General features: G+C 39.2%; 1 protein-coding gene across 1 annotated transcript; it reads right to left on the bottom strand.

Annotated features, from left to right (window-relative positions):
* Nucleotides 1–349: 349 nt before the first annotated feature.
* Nucleotides 350–22,686, bottom strand: OLFML1 (olfactomedin-like 1). The gene is made up of 3 exons (XM_006885445.1): nt 22,558–22,686; nt 18,084–18,372; nt 350–1,140 (listed from the first exon to the last, which is right to left on the bottom strand). The coding sequence occupies exons 1-3, from the start codon at nt 22,684–22,686 to the stop codon at nt 350–352; spliced, it is 1,209 nt and encodes a 402-aa protein (XP_006885507.1).
* Nucleotides 22,687–22,868: the final 182 nt, after the last annotated feature.

The following is a 22,868-nucleotide window of genomic DNA, read 5'->3' on the forward strand; positions in this document are numbered from 1 at the left end:
GCACACTGAGGGGGTGGCATACAGTTGTAATTGCTCTAGAGAGAGGTAAAAGTGCTGGAAAGCAGTAGAAGATAAGACTCGAAGCAAGGAGCATCAGAATGTCGTGGGCCTGGAAATTAGAAGGTTAAATGGATAATAGAAGACGTTGAACATTTTTTAATGATAGGTTCTCAAAAAAGCTCTTGGAAGATACTTAAACAGTGGCATCTAGGAAATGACGACAATTCCTCTTTTAGACCCTATTTCTGCCTGTCTTTAGAAGGATGCTATGTTGCACGGGGACTAAAAGCTCTCTGTCCCAGGGAAAAGCTTCTAAGGGTACAATGATCTCCTTCCCACCCAGCATGATTCACTCCACATCCACTTTTCTCTTTGTCTGGATTTTATAAATGATCTGGTTGCCATCATTCCAGGCGTAAAGCTGCCTATCTCTAGGGTTGTAATGGATCATGGAGTGACTTCTCTGCCTCCTGGGGAAGAACAAGTTGGGCAGATGCTCCTCACTGACAGTGCCCAGTGGATCATAGACACAGGTGATGCGATGGGGCCCATGGCCACTAGAACTGTAGACCACGTAGAGAACCCCACACAAGAGGAATGAAGCTTCAGCTTCCTGACTTCTGCAGGGAGTGTCCCAGGAATGCTCAATTACCAGTGAACCAGGCTCAATTTTTGTGAGGACCAAATGGCCATGGATACCTGGCCCTGCGTGGATGGCCCAGAGCCCATGCTCATCCACAGCCAAGTCAATGTAAGTCGAAGGGGAGTGCTGGTAGGCCAGTGATCTGCCTGCCCCTCCTGGGAGCCGCATTCGACTTTCCACAGTCCTCTTCTGTAGATTATACTTGATTATCTCATTGGGAGTCCCTTGGTTGTGGAAAAACAGGAAACCTTTGTAGATCACTTGACCTGTTCCCTGCCAGGAAAGTGTTAGGATTAGTTTGCGAGGGGCAGGTTTGATGCTATCCTCCATAAATGCTCGTATGTTTGCAAATTCCCAAACAGTGTTGTTTTTGGATCCCATTAAGAGGTAAACTTTTGGAGAGTCACTGACAGCATCTTTCATCCAAGAACCATCTATATCTAGAGTCTTCTTCACTATTTTCAGAGATTTTATGCCCATCAACATGTTGTCACAACCTGGTCAAACAGGAGAAAAAGAGAAAAGTTACTTTATATATTTGAGGTGTTGGCTATCTGGCAAAGTTCACCATGCTTGGTAAGTAAATCTTCGTTTTTTTCTAGCTCTAATATCAATCAGAATGAAATGCTTTCAATTTTGCTGTAAAATGATAGCCTTTAAAAGAATAATTTTCTTCTAAAAGTCTTAGAGCAGTTCCTTAAAATTAATAAAATAAAATTCAAAAAATTTCTTAGAGCAAAATATAGAACATAAGCATACATTGCATTAATTTTCTTGATATAAAGGACATTTAAATTACAGCAAAAAGTCAAGATCATTTTTTCCAACTCCTTATTATCTCAGATTTCCCCACCACCACTTTGTCTAGAATAGAATCATATATAGCTGATGATCAGTTATAATTTATAGTTCTATTGAGTGAACCAATGAAAAAGTAAATAAATAAATAGGTGTCTGTGAAGAGAGTTGAGTCTAGTTATAAGGGTCTGTCTTTTATTTACGTTATTTTCTGTACTAGAATTATTAGGAAATAATGAACAGTTATTTTCTGTACCAGAAACGCTGTTCACTCTAGTATACTTGGTCCTGATAAAGTGAGAATGACTTAAGTGTGGATGCACTTAATTAAATATAATTTACCAAGATTATGTTGGATATCTATTGTGTACTGAGCTCTCTGTGCTCCTGGAACAGTTTTAAGTATTGGGAATAAAAAAAAATACATTAACCTTAAACCTTGAGCAGCTCATCTGAAATATAACTTCCCCACCTTGACCCTGACCCCACAGCAATAGTCTTTCCATTCATACTGGATCACTCGCCTCAGCAAACAAACACGTTATAAAATCACCCCTCTTGGAGTAACTTTCCAATATGGCCCTATTTCTATTCCTCTTTATAATAAAACTCCTATAAAGAAGAATTTCTTCACCTCCAGTTATACCTTCAACCACTCTAACCAGGCTTCAGTCTTTAACTAGTTCAAACTTCTCTGTCCACTCCACAAGATTAGTTCTTATAAAGACCATGAGCAGTCTCTACGTTGCTGTACCAGAATTTGACTACTTGATCACTACTTCACCTTGAAATTTTTTGCACTCCCACATTTCTGGAATTCATCCCCACTCCACCTGCCCCCAGCCCTTAACATCCTTACTACAAGTCTCTTGACTCTTGCTCTCCTAAAGTATTTATCAATACAGTATCACAAATGATCTGTTTAAAAACATAAATACTACTAACTTACATGTTAAACTTTTCTTTCTATCATACTCAGAACAAAATCTTAACCCTTTAAAGTCTAAGGCCCTATACACGTTATTGGCCTCTGCCTGTATCAGTGGCTTTTTCCTTGACCCTTCTTCTCCTTGTCTATTCATTGTATTGTGGTTATTACATTGACTTTCTTGGTATTCTGTGAGCATGTCCTACTTTTCCGCACTTGCAATTATTTCTTCAGGGAGTTCTCTTCCTTGATCACAGTTGATTACTCCTCCTCCTTCATGTCTTAATTTCAATGTCAATTTACGAGGCTTTTCTGACCACTCTAAATACGTCCACTCTAAAATGTCCCCCTTAGTTACCTAGTACTGGTATAACAGAGATCCTAAAAGGAAATCGTTTGAACAAATTTATTCTCTTTAGAAGATTAGAAATTCAAATTTAGAGTGTCAGATCTATTCAAAGGCCTTTTCTCTTGGTCAGTCCTATAGGAAAGTCTTGGTCTGCTCCAGTATCTATAAACCATTCATTCCTTGTGTCTTGAATCTTGACCTTCTTTGGTGTCTTAACCTTCCTAAGGAGGGGCCCTGAGTTCAAAATGATATATTCTACTCCTGGAGATTCTGAGTACTCTCTCTCAGTTTCCCTTCCTTTTTTGTCTTCTCTTTTTTCTCTTGTAAGAGAAGAGATGTTATAGGCCCCAACCCTGAGAAACTAGTGATGGGATTAAGGGTTGAGAAGCTCCACCTCTTATCCTTTTACAACTATTTGGTTTTTCAGATGAAGATCATTATATAGATTCCACATTATATCATTATGTGCCATCAAATCCCATGAAACTCACAGCAACCCTATGCTCTGAAGCCTGCCCTATCCTGAGTCAGTCTCATGGAGTGTCCAAGCTGAGTCAGTCAGAATAATGCCTTCAGTCAACTTTGGTGTGAATGTGCACATATGTGTATTGTACGAAGAGGTAGAAAATATACCTTCAGTCAATCCGGATGGCATAGGGGGTATGTGCACGCGTGTGCGTGTATGCATGCGTGCGTGCGTGAGTGTGTGTGTGTGTGTGTGTGTGTGTGTGTGTGTGTGTGTTTGTTTTGTATGTTGAAAGAGGTAGAGCCATGGATTTCTGGCACTCAGGAGCAGAGAGATGATATCTACCCTGACCTGACACTCCCTGGACTGTCTATCCCTTTGCAGGGAGGAAAGTCAGCTTGCTTATAACCTACTTGCATAGACCTGTATCTAAGAACAAGGCACATTCACAACTCCCCCATTGTTGTCATTGTTGTAAGGTGCTATTGAGGACTCAGAGTAAACAACACATTGTGTTGAGGACTCATTGTAAACAACACAGCTGAAAGAACTCTGTTCTACTCTGTGCCATCTTCACACTTCCTGGCACACTAGATCCCATTGTGGCAGCCATCGTGTCAGTCCATCTGGTTGGAGGATTCCTCTCCTTTGCCAGCCCTCCACCTTTCCAAGTGTTATGTCCCTCTCCAAGGAACAGCCCCTCCTAGCAATATGCCCAAAGGGTGTGAGGTGAGGCCTCATCATTCTTGCCTCCAAAGCACACTCAGGCTACACCCTCTCCAAGACATCTTTGTTGTTCTTTTGGCTGTCCATGGGATGTGCATGCTCTTCTCCAGCACCACAGCTCAAAGGCGTCAATTCTTCTGTCATCTTTATTCACTGTCCAGCTCTCAGATCTGGACCTCTGAGGGATGCAGAATTCTTGAAATAACAAATCCAGGGAGTGCTGACACATTATTTTCTTCAGGGAAATGTAATTCAGTGAAAAAAATAAATTTTCCCTATGTCCCGCCTACTTTGTCTACCCCTTATATGATAGACGAAACCTAGGATAAAGAGTCAGAGACCCTACAAGTCTGAATTCAGTTTCTGATTCTCTGAGTATGCTCCTAAAAGTCCCTTTGTCACTCTGGCCTACTTTGTAACATAAGGGGTATAGAGTGGATGCTTTGTATATGCTGTTTTCAGGGCTGATACCTTGCAATTCTTATACATTTTCTCACTAAAAAGTTATGAAATTTTAGGAGAATGCATTTCCAGTATTTGAATAAAAGGATAAAATTAAATGCGTGCTGTACTTGGGAAAAGATAGTTAGCAGTAAGAAAAGGTTGAAGACTAGAAAATAAATGTAAAACCTTTGGGTGCAGACAAGATGCAAATTATTAAACAGAGACAATACATGCAAGGTTTCACCAGAGAGTGAAAATATGTAGACTCCCCCACAGGCAGAACTGCAGATACAATTAGGATAGAATTTGGCCTTAGGCCTCACAGTGAATTTACACACAAGGATCACCATTTTGAATTTTTAAAATATTACTCCCCCCACTCCTTTATTTAATAGCAACACTCTTCAGACCTGGGGAGATTTCCCCTACCCACTTCCCACCCCCACCTCTTGAAGAGAGTTATGTTTTACAAACACCAACCTAACTGCTATAAGAAAATGGATAAATTATGTATATTGTATTGAAACAGATGAGGGAAAGAACAGATTAGAAGTGATATATGATTGAGTATAATGGTTAGCACAGGAATCCAGAATTAAGGTTGCATAGAGAAGTATACTCGGGGTGGGGGGTGGGGGGAAGGAGACGTGGGAATTGTATACTAATGAAGGAATTTTTTTTTATTTTTTTTTTCTCTTCGGAGGGGGACGCAAGCTGGTGGGGAGGGGTGGGCAGGGAGAAAAGTGCGGCAATGAATGAATGGGAATCCAAAACCTCTGTAAATGTCTATTAAATAATGATTAAAAAAGAAAAGAAAATGAACTGGGGGAGGGGCAGGGCAAAAGAAGAGAAAAAAAAAAGACTACTTGAGATGAGAGATACTGCTGTTCTTAGGTGTGACTGAGTCACCTCCAACTCATAGAGATCCCATTTACAACAGACAGAAAGAAACCCTGCCTGATCTTGTGCCATCCCCACAATCACCATTGTGCTTAAACACGTTGTTGCTATCACTGTGTCAACTCATCTTGTTAAAAGTCTTCCTCTCCTTCACTGACCCTCCACTTTTTTCAAGTGGAAGTTTTTCTGCTTGGAATATTGCCATTTTCTGAAACATCCCCAAGTATATATGAGATAAAGTTTCATACTCTTTGAAGGAAGAATATGGTAGTTGCCCCACCACTCCCAAGCCTGATCACTTCCTGAGAAACCTGATAACATCTAAGCTGGTCATATCAAAGACCAGACCAGACAATGGATCCTGATAAGGGTCTGAGCTTGGAAAAAAAAGGTGCTAAAACCTGACTTAATTAACATGTCTAATTCCGAGAAAAACCATCTTAGTTCTCCCCAGGACCCAGATAAAAAGGAACACCCCCCCCCCCAAATTGCCTGTGCACCACTTGGATCCTGTCTGCATGCCATGCTGCTGGGTCTCTTGGCATTCCTCTCAGACCAGGCAATAAAGGACTCTTCTTTCTTGGGACCAGTTCCTTCCTTTATTTCTCTCCCTCGCATCCTCGCACTCCTTTTTATATCTAACACTCTTTACTTCTAAGGAACACTCTGGCAGCATTTCTTTCAGGATAGATTTGCTTCTTCTTTTAGCAGTCCCTAGTATATTCAATACTCTGTGCCAATACTGGACAGAAAGACTAGTAATGGGCATGTGTTATAGATTTGAACTGTAGTTCCCAAACAGAAACATGGAAGTCCTAACCCTTGTACCTAAGAAATATAACTTTATGTGGAAATAAAAATTTTCCTTTTTTATATTAAGGAGGTCCTAATCTAATCACTTCTGCATGGCATCTGCTTAAAGAATTGCAGAGACATATCTTCCCTACCCCTACAAGAAACAAGAAGATTTGAACTTCTATTACTTAAAGTAATTGATTTGTGGGGGGGTTGTTTATTTGTTTATTTTAATTACAGCAACCCTAGCAAAGCAACAAGGAAAAATGAGTGTAGAGTCAAGAAATTGTTAGAAAAACTTCCAGGCTTTGCCCACACTTTTTCTTACCTCATCTTTGCTAACTTAGGATAGTCATCCTTCAAAACAAAATTCTCTGACTCCTATAGAGCAATTTATTGCTCTTGTGATATCAGTCTAGAGATTAAAGTGCATCTGATCCAGGCTATGGTCTTCTCAACTACTTGTTATACATCTGAGAGCTGGACCGTGAATAAAAAGGACAGAAGAAGAAACTAGATCTTCGGTTATGGTGCTGAAGAAGAGTACTGAACATACCATGGACTGTCAAGAGAACAAGTAGATCTGTCTTGGGTAGAGTGAAAGCAGTTTGCTCTTTGGAGACAAGGATTTTGCAGCCCCATCTCATATACTTTGGGCATGTTGCCAGGAGGAACCAGTCCTTGGAGAAGGACATCATGCTTGGAAGTGTAGAGGAAGTGGAACTGGAGTGAGATGGGTTGACACAGTGTCTGTGGCAATGAGGTCAGGTGCATCAGAGATGGTGAATTTGGCTCAGGATAGGGAAAGATTCAGAGCTGTTGTTCATAGAATCACTATGGTTTGTAGTCAACCTGACAGCACATAACAACATTGTCAATAACCATAAGTAATTAAAACTACTTATTTACTTTCTTTCCAAGAACTTAGGAAAAAAGCTTTCTATTTTGTCCTTTTATCACAGTGCCCAAGACACACTGTATCTCTCCTTCATTAATCAAACTCTTGCTTCATACTGTCCAAACACAGGAACCAATTAGATCCAGGTAATGAACTGTTCTTCAGTGTCCAAACTTGCTATTCCATCTTGTACTATGTCAGATTAAATTTATATATTCAAATAATAAACCATTTAAAATTGGAAAGGGTGTGTCAGAGTTGTAGCCTTTCCCCATAGCTATTCAATCTGTATGCTTAGCAACTCATTCAAGAAGCTGGACTTTATGATGAAGAATGTGAGCTCAAGATTGGAGGAAGACTCATCAACAGCCTGCTTTATGCAAATGACACAGTCTTACATGCTGAAAGCGAGAAGGACTTGAAATGCTTGTTGCAGAAGATCAAGGACTTTAGCTTTCAATATGGATTACATCTCAACATCAGGAAGACAAAACTCATCACACATATTGTTCTGTTTTATTCATTAATGTATGTCCTTCTCTTAAATAGGACCTGGCACACACTGAAATGTCTCAATTTAATTTTGCATATGGTGATAGATATAACTTATATCAGCAAAGATTTTGAGGTTCTTGTTCCTTTTTAAGAAATATAAAGGTTTCTAAGACCAAAGAGTTTGAGAATCAGCAACTCTCCCAGAACACATAGTTTGTTCAGCCCTTACGTGAAGTGAAGCAGAGAAATGGTCCATTCTAATGAGAATTTCTGATCAAATAGCCTCCATTTACATCAATTATTATGATGTAAATATAAATTTATCAATTGGTTCAAATCTCATTTTAAGGTTTTAATTTTATCAACTTCCTTTTGTTTCTCTCTCATTTAAAGATTACGTTGAATGCTTATCAGTGATTCTTTATTCACCCTTTCTGGTAACAGTCTCACCAAACTAAGCCAAAAGTTTCCACACTCAATTTCTACCTGTAGTATTACTTTTCTCCCCTTTTTTTTTTAAATTTGCCTAGTTTAAAACCACAGAATCACTTAACTGTTTTCCTATGGGTTCTTCTTAGAAAACAAATCTCATGTTGCACTATTCCTTCTGGCCTCTCTTGTGCCAATGTGGGTATACCCCTCTGAATCTGGACCAAACAGGGGCCTTCTCATTGGTTCTTCAGTCTCATCTCTTCAAAACTATAATTAAAACCAAACTTGATAGCTTTTCTTTCATACAGAAATTTGCTTACACAAACTAGATCCTGATTTATTTCCATGGGAAGTGAGATAATGTGAGAGACTAGAGTGGAAAGCCAAACTCTGAAAACAGACTTGAGACATACTTTGGCCAAAAAAAGTGATCCAAGGGGCTTTCATGTGTTTCCCCTTCCTCCCCCTCCCCCATGCTTGCTTCTATCATGAGAAAAACCCAGATAAATCACCTGAAGGATTGGAGACCAAATGGTAGAGAAGCAGACATCCCTGAGGCTATCCTCTGTCAACCATCTGGCTGAAAACTGTGCTAGCAAGCCCAGGGAAGCCTGCTAGCACAGTTTTCCTGGAAGGGGAGCTGAATCTAGTTGTCTACAGGATAATGAGTACTCCTGGATATAGCTGGAATGTGGGGGGCACGGGGCAAAGAAGGGGTTCTGTGAAATTCTCTGAGCCCCTGACTCTTCAACTGAAATGCAAGTCATAATGAAAACAAGAATCACAGTGAGGAAGCGAGAAAAATGTGGTTATATTGCAAATATTGCAATTAATGTTATAAAATAAAATGTGTATGCATGCTGGAATGGGAGCCCATTTGCATTGAAAATTTTCACTCAAATAACAATCTGAGAAATTATGAAGGTGACAGCATGTGCTTCAGTAGAATGTGGAAGGGCTAGGCTAGAGGAATGTATAGAAATGAGGATCACAGGAAGGGAGAAAGAAGAGTATTTTCACAAAGTGAGAAATTGGAATGGAAACAAAAAGTGGGTATGAATGGTTGAATGGAAAAATTACTTGGCTCTAAACTTTCTCTCTAATCACAATTTTAAATTAGTATTTACTTTGTAACCTTGCTGTAGACTGAAGGTAATACAGTAGATAAAAGGGGCTAATAGAAATAAATGGTTGCCTCCACTTTCTAAACAACTACTCTTCAAGGTCAAAAAAATATGGATTGTTTACTTTGTGCCAGGCATTATCACAGACTTGTAGAATATACATAAATAAATACAGGGAAGGATGTAGTACAATATTTTTTCAGATTAGCAAATCAGAAAACATAGAGAATCAAGTGACTTCCTAAACATGCTAGTGACACCACATGAAATTAAGACATGTTAACAGTAATTGGGTTTGGTGATTAGCTATTTACCAGCTTTTATTGCATTTGTAGACTTTACTTAATTAACAGATTGATTAAAGTATGTCTAGTCTAAGTCAAGAACACCAGAAGAATGTCTATTTGTGCCTTATTGATTATGCAAATACATTTGACTGTGTGGATTATAACAAATTTTGGCTAACATTGAGAAGAATAGGAATTCCAGAACAATTAATTGTGTGAATGCAAAACCTTCACCTAGACCAAGAGGCTGTTGCGTGAATAGATCAAGGGGTCATTGCATGGTTTAAAATTAGAAAAAGTATGCATCAGGCTTGTATCCTTTCTCTATACCCATTTAATCTGTATGCTGAGAAGATTATTTTGAGAAGTTGGACTCTATGAAGAAGAATGTTGGCATCAGGATTGGAGAAAGACTCATCAATAAGCTTCATTATGCAGATGACACAAATTTGTTTGCTGAAGCACTTGCTGCAGAAGATCAAAGACCGCATCATTCAATATAGATTGCATCTCAGTGTAAAGAAAACAAAAATCCTAGCCACTGGACCATTAGGTAACATCATGATAGATGGAGAAAAGACTGTCAATGACTTTGTCTTACTTGGATCCACAGTCACTACAGTTGGTATTAACAATCAGGAGATCAGGCAAAATATTGCACTGGGAAAATCTGTAGTTAGAGACTTCTCCAAATTATTGAGAAGCAATGATGTCAGTTTGAGAACTAAGATGCATCTGATTCAGGCCATGATCCAAGATATGACAGACAAAATACAGAGAAGAATGCACAAATTTTTTAAAGTCAGACAAACTGGAACTGTAAAGAACAGAGGATTTCCTGAGACTCTTGTTCTAAGATTCTTTAAACCTGAAAATGAGACTATATTTTGAGGTTATCTTTTAGTGAAATAGCAAAGTGACACATAAATGAAATGCTAGTATCCATGAGATCAGAGCCCTACTTGAAAATAATCTGTATGAGACCAAATGATGAACAATTACTCAGAAGCGAAAATGAGAAGATAAAGGGGCAGGGAGCCTAGGGAACTAGACACAGAAAAAGCAGAACATAATTAAAGAGAATGTTGACCCGTTTTGATTAATGTAACTAATATCACCAAACAACTTGTGTGGAAATTGGCAAATGGGAACGTAACTTGCTGTGTAAATTTTTACCAAAAGTTCAACAAGATAGTAAAAAAATAAGAAAGACTAATTCCTGGCTTATTAACACCAACATATATGTGGAATTCGGTTAGACATTTTCTGAATGAATAAACAAATGAATGAGTTATAGAAAGGATGAATGGAAGTCCAGACTGCTTGGAGCCAAAAGTCATCAGCTAACACTATGGACTCTTCTATTAGTATCCATGGAAATAGGACTAGAAATATCTCACAGATGATAGGATCTCCAGATAGATAAACAAAAGAAGTGCTGTGTAAATGGACCTTCGTCATCCAGCACCAGACTCATGTCCATGGACTCTCTAGGAAACAGAACAAGGTATGTTATACACATCCTCAGTGTAGCTGGTCGTATGAGTGTGGCCACAGCTGAGTGGTATGTGCTTGTGCTTGTATATTCCATATACAGACTTGCACTTCTGTATTCATCCACACATGCACTTGCTTGCACAGACTCAATGCCACTTTTGTGCTAAATGCATATATTACCCATTAGAATACTACATGTTTTAATGTTTTATTCTACTCATCACAAAATAATGGACCTTGGGACTTGACTCACAGATATGTTTTACTTGGTTATCAGTGGGTGTTTGTTTTGCTTTTAATGGTTTTGAATATGGGGCATGAACATTTATAGTACCTAAGTAGATCCCAGAGGCATTTAAATTTGCAACATCAGACTTCCTCAGCAAGAAAAGATATAAGTTATTTAACTTAGCAGTCAGAGGGTTACTTGAGGTAACTTGTGTGTACCTTTGCACTAAAAGAAGCTGAGTGAGAGAAAAAATAAAATGAAATCTGTATAATGGCTTGTTTTGACTCTCTTGGGACTTTTTCTTCAAAAGACATTTGCAAGTCAAAAAGATATTACCCTTATAAACACAAGAATGTAGCCTGTAGAATCTTCCAAATACAGTCAGCTGCATACATTCTCAACCCGAGAAACAGAAGCAAGAGTTCATTGCCATAAACTGTCCAGTAAAAGGTAGAATTTCCTTTACTAATAACAATTTCAGTGCTAACAAGTTCTTTTAAAATATAAATTAGATTGCATTCAAGTAACTTTTACTCATTTGAAAAAAAAATCATCTCATATCAAAATATTACCTGCAAATGTATCTGGGGAGCATCTCTAAAAATTTAAGACTTGGGAACAGCTGTGCAGGGAGTGGCTTTATTTATTTGTGTGTGTGTGTACTGTCAAATCAGATCTGACTGGTACAGGAGGAGATTGTCCCTCTTTCTTCAGTAGAGCATCTGGTGGATTCGAGGGAGTGGCTTTATTATAAAGCTCCTTTATCTTTTTGTTATCTCCAGATCCTGTACCTTAGTAGCTGTTGCCTGGGACAGAGCCTTAGAATAAGTGAAAATCATTTAGTCTAATGATATGATTTCTTGGAAGTATCTTGAAACACAAGGATGAATTTTCCCAAGTAGTTACAGCATTCTTTCCCTAGAAGTTTTCCAAAGAAACCATTTTTCTAAAACAATGTGTATATTAAATAAAACCTGTCCACTGGCAATTTCTCCTTAGCTCATAACCTCAATGTGTCTGTCCATACAGGAGTCCTGACTTGTGTCTATAGGATTTTAGTAGAAGTTTTGATGCAGACACAGTTGCTATAGTCAAGGTTAGAAGATGGAAGATTCTAACAAGAGAGTGGGTGCTGGTAATTAATAGCAACTGGATCTAACTAACTAGGGTGTATTAAGGTGTGTCAAATTTGATAGGCCCTTCAAGATTCTTGGCCACAGGATACATACCCAGGATGAGTTGTGCTGTAAACCAAAGGTTCACAGTTCAAATCCATGAGCTGCTTTTTCGGAGGAAAGACGGGAAATTTTCCATTATGCCATTTACTGCCTCTGAAAACCCATTAGGGGATCAACTATGAGTTTGTGCCAACTTGGTGATACACAATACCACGACCACCACCAGAGTGTTAATCAGATGTGTGTATATTATGGGATTCTTAAGATTATATGACAAAAGTGAACAGATTTTGCAGATATCATTGAAGTGCCAAGTCACATGCTGAATTTGAGTATTCCTAAGAGATGTTCTTGTGGATGGGCTTGACTTTATGAAAAGAGAACAGGACCCAATTTGAAGAGGAGATCTCACCTCCTGGCCTCAAAATAGCCATGTTGCAAGCAGTCTTTGAGTGGTGCTATTGATAGAGGCTGAAGATGTTGACTATACAAACATGAACCAAGTTCTGCTAACAACTTTAATGATCCTAGAAGAGGACTCTGAGTTCTACATAAGAGGGAAGGCTGACTAATGTTTAAATTGTGGCCTTGTGAGACCCTGAGCAGAAGAGCAAAGTAAGCTGTGCTTGGACCCTGACTCACAGAAACTCTAAGAAACTAAACAATTTTTTTATGCTGCTACATTTGAGGTACTCTATTTTACAGCAGTAGAAAACTAATATAAGTGTAGGTCCTACCATAAATGACAAGAAAACGTGGGGGAGGGTACAACGTGTAAACATAAAGCAGCACACGGTGAAGGAAAACTGGCATTCCAGAGTTTACTCTTTGGCAGAGACCCCTGGAAATAACAGGTCAGGAAAGCATTAATCACAGCAGTGATCGTTTACATGGTTGTCTCTACCTAGACAAGGTCTGAGGGGCCTCTGCCATCAGTATCCCTTCTAAAAACAAAGGCTATGGCCTCCTTCGTGGCAGACTTGGCTTAGATTCTGTGAAACACAAATCAAGATATCAACATATTTCTGGATTGGTTGAAGACTATGTTAGAGGCTTCACTGGGAACTGAATGAGGCACTCTTGAAGCACTAAAGATTAATTGGCTCAGTGAAGGATCAAGATCCTCACAGATGAAGCATTTTTGAATTAGAAATGGTGGACTAGAATGATTATTATTATTTTTTTATACTGGACCTTTTTGAGGGTAATTTATGGGAGAAGTAGATGGAGATCATCATGGGCCACTTCATGAAATATTTTATTCATATGTAAAATTCCTGAGTAGCTTGACTAGTTAATGTGCTCTACTGAGCTCTGGTGGCCTAATGACAAGAAGCTGTGCTGCAATCCTGAAGGCACTCAGTTCGAGGCCATCAGCTGTTTCGTGGGAGAAGGATGGTAATCTCCTCCCATGCAATTAACTACCTTTGAAAACTGGCTGGAGGGTCAGCTATGGGTTGGTTCCGACTTGACGGTACACAAACAACAACAACTGTTAATCAAAGTGAGTTCTGGTGGCCTGGTTTTAAGTAGTTCAGCTACTAAACTAAAGACACAGTTCAAGTCCTCATTTGGAGGAGAATGGGCAATCTCTTTGATCTCAAGATCACTGTGAGTTAGAATTCACTTGACGGCAAGTGATTTGTTTTTGTCTTCTCTATTTAAGAAGGCTAAGAGAAGTGTCCTGTCTCCATACCTTTTCAATCTATATGCAGAACAGATAATTTGAGAGGCTGGACGTCATGAGGAGGAACGTGGCATCAGGGTTGGAGGAAGATTCATCAATAACCTATGTTATACAGATGACACAACTTTGCTTGCTGAAACTGAGGAGGGCCTGAAGTGCTTGCTGCAGAGAGTAAATGACTACAGTCTGCAATATGGATTGAAGCTCAACATCAAGATTCAAAGCTCAACATACAAAGATTCTCACCACCGGGCCAATATGCAGCATCATGATAGATAGAGAAGAGATTGAGATTGATAATTTTTGCTTGCTTAATTCCACAATCAACACCCTTGGAATGAGATGTCAGGAAATCAAAATATAAATTACATTAGGAAAATTGCTGTCAAGGACCTCTCCAGTAAAGAGCAACAATGTCAGTCTAGAAACTAAGAAGTTCCTGATCCAAGCCATGATCTTTACAATTACCTGTTATGCATCAGAGAGCTGGACAATGACCAAAGAGGATAGAAGAAGAATTGATGCCTTTGAATTGTGGTGCTGGAAAAGGGTACTGAAAAACCCATGAACTGCCAAGAGAACTAACAGGTCTGACCTAGAGAGGGTGAAATCAAGCTGTTCCTTGGAGGCAAGATCACATACTTTGGGTATGTTGCCAGGAGGGACCAGTTCTTAGAGAAGAACATCAGGCTTGGAAGGATGGAGGAACCGTGCAGGAGAAGATGACCTCAGATGAGATGGATTGACATAGTAACTCAGGTAATTAGGGTAGGTGTATCAGAGGCAGTGAGATTGGCCCAGGATAGAGCAGGTTTCAGAGCTAGTAGGCATAGGGTTGCTATGAGTTATAGTCAGACAGTGCATAACAATAAGAGATGTAAATAGATTTTTTTAAGTTGCAAATAACAACAAAAAATGTACATAGACTAATATTGCCCATTTTTACATTGTGGGAAAGTTTACATAATAGTGCATGGATTGCAAGAGGCAAGACCAGAGGCAGAACGATCATCAAGAAAACTATGGCGGGGGCAGGCATATCTTACTTTATTCTTACTAGGAAGCACCAGTTTCATTCAATAGCAGGGAGCAACAAGTGTGTGTAGACTGATAAACAGGAATGAGGATGGGTAGGGGCGGAATCACAGGTTTGCACAGTTTGGTGGGTGGAGGGAGGGGGGAAAGAAATGGGAAGGATCAAGGTGAAAAGACAGGATAATGATGGGCAAGGCCCAAAGGTGATTAATTTTATAAAACATAATGCATGCAAATGATTGTATGAAAGGTAATGTGAATGGAAAAATAGTGTGGAACATAATGTATATAAACTTTGTAAGCAAACCAATAAATAAAAAAAAAAAGAAAAGAGGCAACTGGCATAGAAATACATCTCTGGAAGGTTAAAAGAGAAGTTATTACTCACTTCTTTAACCGTCTCCTCTGACCCATTTTTGTTCCTTCCTTTTCCTCAGCACATTCAAAAACTAGAGTAACCTGACTCCTTCCTTCCTTCATGAGAAAGGGTCACCTTTAGACCCTGTCCAGCGTAAAAGGAATCACTCAAATTACCTTTACCAACTGCTCCCTAAGATGGCAAGTCATCTTGCCATCATGAACATACATTCATGTGTTCACTTAGTTATTAACTGATAAATCTTTACTCATTATAGAGATAGCATTGAACAAGGAAACCAAGATTAAGATCTTATACAGCCAGTGTTCTAGAAGGGAAAGCAGAAAATTAGTGGTAAGCAAGTAAATGAAAAATAAAATTTCAGAATAATAAACTAAAAATTGATTACCATCGAGTCAGAACTGACTCACAGCTGACCCTCCAGTGGATTACTGGGAGGCTGTAAGTCACACAGGAGGAGACTGTCTATCTTTTCCTGCAAAGTTGCTAGTAGATTCAAACTGCCAGAGAGACACTGTCTTTGAGTTAGCAGTGCTTCTCCTTATAAACTATACCACCAAAGCTTTTCAAAGTAATAACTACTCTTAAAAAACAAAACAAATTGCCTGTCCTCCTGGGTTTCCTATCTGTGCCAACTATACACCAATCACACAATCATTTAAGCTAAAAATCTGAGAAGCATCCTGGACTCATTTCTCTGAGGCATCGTTCATATTTATCAGTTATCAAGCCATATGGATTTCTGCTCTCAAAGGTCCTAAATCCATCTGTTCTTCTCAGTCCCACTGACATTAAAAGCAGATAGCATCTTGTGCTGCTCAAATCACAACATTCCTCTAGCCTTGCCCTCTTCTGTCCCGCCGTTATTCTCTCCAGTGTCTCTAGTAGAGCTCAGCTCCTTTAGACTCATACCTGAAACATTTTACTCAGCCAGGTTTTCAAGTCTACAAACTTGTTGAGGTGTTTTACACGTATCCTCATGCTTTTTAAAAAAATATTATTATTATTAATTTTAATGAAAATTTACAGGGATTTTGGATTTCCATTCATTAATTGTTGTACTTTTCTCCCTGCCCACCCCTCCCCTCCAGTTCATTCTTCTCTTAGAAAAATAAAAGAAAAATTCTTTCATTGCTATACAATCCCTTCCCCTAAGTTCACTCCTCTATGCAGCCTTTGTTCTGGACTCCTGTCATGACAATAATACCTAATCATATATCCCTTTGAAACAGTTCTCTCTATCATCTGTTTCAATGCAGTATACATAATTTATTTCATCTTTCTCAGTCTCCCCCACAACTCCTATGTTAGTCCCGTTTTACAACAGTGGCACTATGCTGTATTTGTCCTTTTGTGACTGAGGTATTTCACTCAGCATAATGTCCTCCAAGGTCACCCACTTTGAATCATATTTCATGAGTTTCTTGTTTTTCAACCTTTTGATAGTTACACCTTCATTTGACACACTCCTGCCCCTTCTTCTCCACTATAACTTCTTTATTCAAAGCTTAGATCTAATGTCACTTCCTTTAGAAATAACCTTTTTTTCTCCTTTGTTGCATAAATTCTATTATTAAAATATTGGGATTTTCTACTTTTGTGAATTGAGTGTTCATAACATTAATTTGTTGTCCATTCAATCATTGATACATATTTTGTTTTATAACACTAATATACCCATGATGCAACGCACTTTCTCACTTCCTCCCTATAATTCTCATTTCCACTAATCCTTCTACCCTAGCTCTTCCTGCCTTCTGGGCTTTATTCTTGGACAAATTTTGCTCTTCTGACCTTATGTGGTTGGTTATTCTAAGGAGTGAGTTACTGGCTACCCTATCAACCTGCCTATTTTTTGGCTGAAAGCTGAGCAATGGGAGTGAGTTTTGTTCCAGGTTCTAAGATGATACGGCTCTTAGACATAGGGGTTCTATTAGTTTTATTAGACCTGATCTTGGGTATGTTTTGGACTTTTATTCTATATTCCCTCAATACTATCCAGGATCTTATCATGGATACTTAGATCACACGAGCACATTTGTTACACTCATCAGTTTATGGTTTGTTTTCCTGATGGAGTTTCTTGCACTAGCATTCAAGTTAAGATTTCTTACTTGCAATGTATATGGACTCTGAGGTACGGGGCTCGCGTCCATCATTGTTTTAGTGAAATGAACTCATATGCACAGGAAATTTCCCTTCTTGTTTATGTTTTTGTTGCTTGATACTCATTATTTGAGCTCTGAGGCATTCATTACTTTTAATGGCATGGACGTGATCCTAATGGACCACAAAGATGGAGATAAATCCCCTGGATAACACCGTCCGAGAAAGCACAAACAATAATGATTCACAGCAGTCTCCAGCTCAGAAGCTGGCTCTTACCATTTCCAGTTTCATACAGTTGCTTATCATGATTGCAGCAGCTCCCTCCACCCAGGGTGTTAGATGTGGAACTTACCTATCTGCAGTCTCCTTGGAATAATTTTAAATGGGACCATATCCCTCCACCAAAACATGTTCTACTAGGAGGTAGCCTCCCTGGACTGAACCCTGATACTCAGTCACCCTGATATTCTGAGGGGGTCTTTGAGAGCTCTCTATATGAAAGAAAAAGCAGTTTCCTTTGAATGAATTTTCCTTTTGACACCTGTTCCCGAACAAGGTTCCTCTCTCAGCATATGTATAGGAGAGCACTTAGCCTCTCAAACTCTCACACTGCCTGTGCTGAGTCTATGTCTCTCTGACTATGAGAGTCCCTAGAAGGTATACTAAAAAACACAGTTCTCTTACTTGCATTCAGCAGACTCCGAATCTTCTTGGCTTCTTCAGCTTCTTGGACCAGCTTTTCAGCCAGGGTCATGTCCTCCGACTCTATGCACATGTCAGATTCTCGGAGGTACTCCAGGTAGTCAATCTCCCGCTGGGCACGTTCAACTCTTGTTGCTAGGGTATCGACTGCGTTCTTATACTCACTTGTGTAGGTCAAACATCTTCCCATCATAGTGGATATGTTTTTTGAGAAGTCTTGGAATTCTTGAATGTATGCCCTTGTTGCTCGGGTACACTTTTCCAGTGCTTGCTTCGGTCAGAAAATAAATTCCCAAGTCAATTATATCTCGTTACTTAAATTATCCAAAGAATATAAATAGCTATCATTTATAGAGAAAATATTTCATTTCTTTAATAATAAAAAAGAGGAAAATTAAAATAATCTATAAAATCTTCATCCTAAGATCCTGTTGATATTATGGAGTTTTGTTTTTGTTTTTTTTAATAATTTTTCATTTTATTTTTTTTACAGAGGTTTTGGATTTCCATTCATTCATTGCCGCAATTTTCTCCCTTCCCACCCCTCCCCACCAGCTCGCTTCCCCCTCCGAAGAGAGAAAAAAAAAAAAAAAGAAAAAAAATTCCTTCATTAATATACAATTCCCACGTCCCTTCCCCCCACCCCCCACCCCGAGTACATTGTGGAGTTTTAAAAAAAATTTCTAGGCAAATCAACTCAACGGAACTCAATTCATTGCTATTATTTTGAAACCGAGTCAGAGCTGAACCTCCAATGGATTTTCAGAGTTTGTAGATCTCATGGAAGGAGACTGCTCATCTTTCTCCTATGGAACTGCTGGTAGGTATGCACTGCCACCAGAGAGCCACAGCAGCACAATTCGCTAAGCAGAACACCACCAGAGCTCCCAAAGGGGCACACAATTATAAATATAAATATGTTTTTTATAAAATATTTTATTATATGTGTGTTTTAAAACTGCTGATGGATTATGAACATATTTCAATGCCAATATATGATGCAATTTTGATGACCATGCAGCATTCCATGGAAGTAATACCTCATTCTATTCTGTTTTTTAATGAGCATTTATGTAATTTTTAATTATTTTGCCCAACAAATAATGCTATGAGATCTTTGTATTTACAGCTTTGCATAACCAGTTGGTTTTTTTCCTAGGATATGTTTCTAGAAGTGTCATCCCCAGCACCTGGCATAGGCCTAGCGTATAGTAGGTACTTTATCAATATTTGTTAAGCTAAAAGATAAATAAATTAAGAATGGCTGTTAAATGGAAAGATAAATTAATTGAACAACTGGATTGACATAGTTTTGTACTTAAAATTCATTTGACATGGTTTGCAAATGTTCTCTACAAAAACTATAATCATTTCTATTCTAAACAACAGTTTATAAGACTGTTTGTTCCTTTTCAAGTTATCTTCTCTTTCTTGTTCCTAAAATACATACCCCACCAAATGGGAATTGGTTTTATACATCTATATTAACCAACAACTTGTACCTCAGCTTTAACATAACCAGGGCAGGAAGATCTACAAATTCTAAGCTATGGAAGTACTATTTTGTACTTTATACCATTGTCTGCTGACATATATACAGGATATAAAGTTTTAAGGCCTTGAGGAAGACTAGGGACCTGTCTGATCATAATTTTAAGGCAAGAGAACTCTGGTGGCATAATCCCTAGTCAGTTGCTCTGCTAACTCAAACGTCTCACATCTCTGTTGGTTCTAATCCATCCAGCGGCTTCTAAAGAAAAAGATGGACAATCTCCTGTTATGATTTCTCTAGCCTTGGAAACCCAATGGAGGGTTGTTATTAGTCAGAACTGACTGTTCAACAGTAAGTGAATTCTAGAGCAACCTGGTGCTAAACATAGAAGGACCAGGGCTCAGCACGAATCTGTTATCTTTATGGAGGTGAGGGTGTGGAGGGGAGCATGTGAAAGGGCAAATAAAAAGCAGTAAGAGGCCACCTGCTCACTAGTGTTTCATCTACTGGCTCAAGCCCTCAATCTTTTGATGGGACAATGCCAGTAAATGGTCTTAGTTTGTGGAATAATTTCATTGTGACTATAACTAGATGGCCAAATAGTTTGCATGTGAAATTCTTCAGGAAAACATAAAAAATAATGTTGGAGAAAAGAATGCCTTAGAAAGAAAAGAAATAGTTTATCAGAATTTTCTCTTTCCCTCCACTCACCCCGCCCCAAATTTTCAATGTATGAAACAAGGTACTAAAGTATGAAACAGTTAAAGTCAGTGTTGCGGGGTGTGGCAAAGGCTAGGACATCTTGTCCCTGGGAGCCTGCCTGTCAGCAGTGCCGGATTTTAATGAAGTGGCAGCTGCAGCACATGGGTGAGAAAGCCCAAACACACTCTCTCTATTTAACGTCACTAAAATCTGACCTCTTCTAAGTCCAAGTTCAGTTTGGCAAAAAGAGCTAAGATTTAGTTTCTTAGTTCACTGACATCATTATTTTTACACTAACCTAACATTTAAGGAGTTCTGGTGGCACAGTGGTTAAATTGCTCAGCTGGTAAGAGGAAGGTTGCCTGTTAAAACTCATCCGTCCACAAGAGGAAAATGTCTTGCTTCTGTAAAGATTTACAGCCTTGGAAAGTATCATGTTTCCTATGGGGATTCTATCCTCTACACTCTCCTATAGAGTTGCAATAAATCAGAGTTGACTCAATAGTAGCTGGTTTGGTTTTATTGGAGTCATACTTGGATCCACAATCAACAGCTTTGGTGCCAACAGCCACGAGACAAACTGCTTTGGGAAAGTCCACTATCAGGGACCTCTCCAAAATACTGGAGAACAATGATGTCAGGTTGAAGACTAAGGTGCACCTGATTCCTACCATGGTCTATACAATCACTTGCTATGCATCTGAGAGCTGGGAAATGAATAAGGATGACAGAAGAAGCATTGATGTCTTTGAGTTGTGGTGTTGGAGAAATGTACTGAATATCCCATAGACTGCCAAAACAACAGAGATATCTTGGGAAAAGTACAACCAGGATGCTCCTTGGAAGCTGGAATGTCAAAGATTTGTCTCTCATACTTTGAACATGTTGCTGGGAGATGCTATTCCTTGGAAAGGGGTATCATACTTGGAAAGGTATGCAAAAGAGAGGAAAGCAAAAGAGAGGAAAACCTCAATAAGATTGACTGACACAGTAACTGTAGCAACGGGCTCAAGTGTATGAGAGACAGTGAAGTAGCACAGGATAGGGTGGGTATGGGTCATACTTGATGGCACATAACAACAACAACTACAAGCAGTTGAGAGCTCTGGTAGCCTAGTGGTAAGGCACTGAGCTGCTAACCCAAAAGCAAGTGGTTCTAATTCAATAGCAATCTTCTCCTGTGTCATTTATGACCTCTGAAAGCCCACTGGGGCTTCAGCTATGAGTTAATTCTGACTACATAGCTCATAAGAACAACATAACAGCAGCTGATTATAAACAGCACAAAAACTTGAAACTCCAGCAATATCTTTGATTCCGTGAAATAGGAAGAGAGATACCAAATTTTAATTTCCTAGTTCTTGGGAAAAGCCATTGTGCTTGGAAAAGTAGAGGTCCAGCAAAGATAGTAGGACACCATGACTACGGCAATAGGCTTGGGCATGGTGGAGATTGTGAGGACGGTGCAGAAAAAGGCAAGATTTCCACCTGTTGTTTGTTTATACAGTTGCTATGAATCAGAGCTGACTTAATGGCAACTAACAACATCAACATTTTAAGAATTGAATCCTGAAATCTGCTCCCTCATATATCCGAGGCCAGTTTAGCAAAAGAAACTAAGATGATGACATAGCCATCCACTCAGGATCTGGGAGTGCTGGTACCTGGACTCTGGCATTGATGCTTTAAACCACTCTAGCCTCAATTCATTGTCCTTGAGTCAGAACTGACTCAAAGCTAACCCCTCCAGCAGGTTTTCAGACGTTGTAAATCACAAAGGAAGAGAAAGCTCATCTTCCTCCAGTCGAGCAGCTGGTGGATTGGAACCATTTGCCTTTGGGCTGGCAGAACAAGTCCTTACTTAATAAGCCAACAGTGCTTGAGGGCTTTGGAAAAGAAAAATAAAAGCCTATGAAATGCTTTTAAAGTGTAAATGTCATAATGTATTTAATATCTGTTGTTGCCAGTTGATGGAGAGATAATTCTTAACTCATAGTAACCCCAAAAGTGCAGAGTAAAACTACTCCACGGGGTTTTCAAGGCTGTGAACTTTCAAAAGCAGATTTTCCAAGGAGCCTCTGAGCAGAGTAACACCACCAACCTTTCAGCTAGTAGTCAAGCATTAAGCATCTATGACACCCAGGATCTCATCATTTATCACTTTCTAGCTAGAAAAATACATTCCAGTGCCTAGGAAAGTACAGATAGTAATGTGATTCCAGAAGCTATGTTCCCGACATAAGGTGCACAGATGCCACCTACCTCCAGGACTTGAAAGCGCTGGTAGATGTAGTGCACCATGGCTGGGTCTTGGGCACAATGTGGCGGAGGCAGAAAAGTTGTGAGGACTAAAATCAGGAAAGCAGAGATTCCCCTTAAGGCCATCATCATGGTACGAATCACCTCACCCTGGAGGGTGGGAGGCGTAGATTCTGTTTGTTGTAATCTCAAGAGTGAGCCAAGGGCCCAGGCGGTGGTGAATTCCGTTTTCTACCTTTCCCTCTGCAGCTGTGGCAAATCTTCTCAAAACACTGTCTTGTACAGCCGGTGAGTAAAGTCTGTTTATTATTCCA

This window comes from Elephantulus edwardii, unplaced genomic scaffold, assembly GCF_000299155.1.
Source record: "Elephantulus edwardii isolate Elephantulus edwardi_28Jun2011 unplaced genomic scaffold, EleEdw1.0 scaffold00044, whole genome shotgun sequence".
Lineage (NCBI taxonomy): Eukaryota > Metazoa > Chordata > Mammalia > Macroscelidea > Macroscelididae > Elephantulus > Elephantulus edwardii.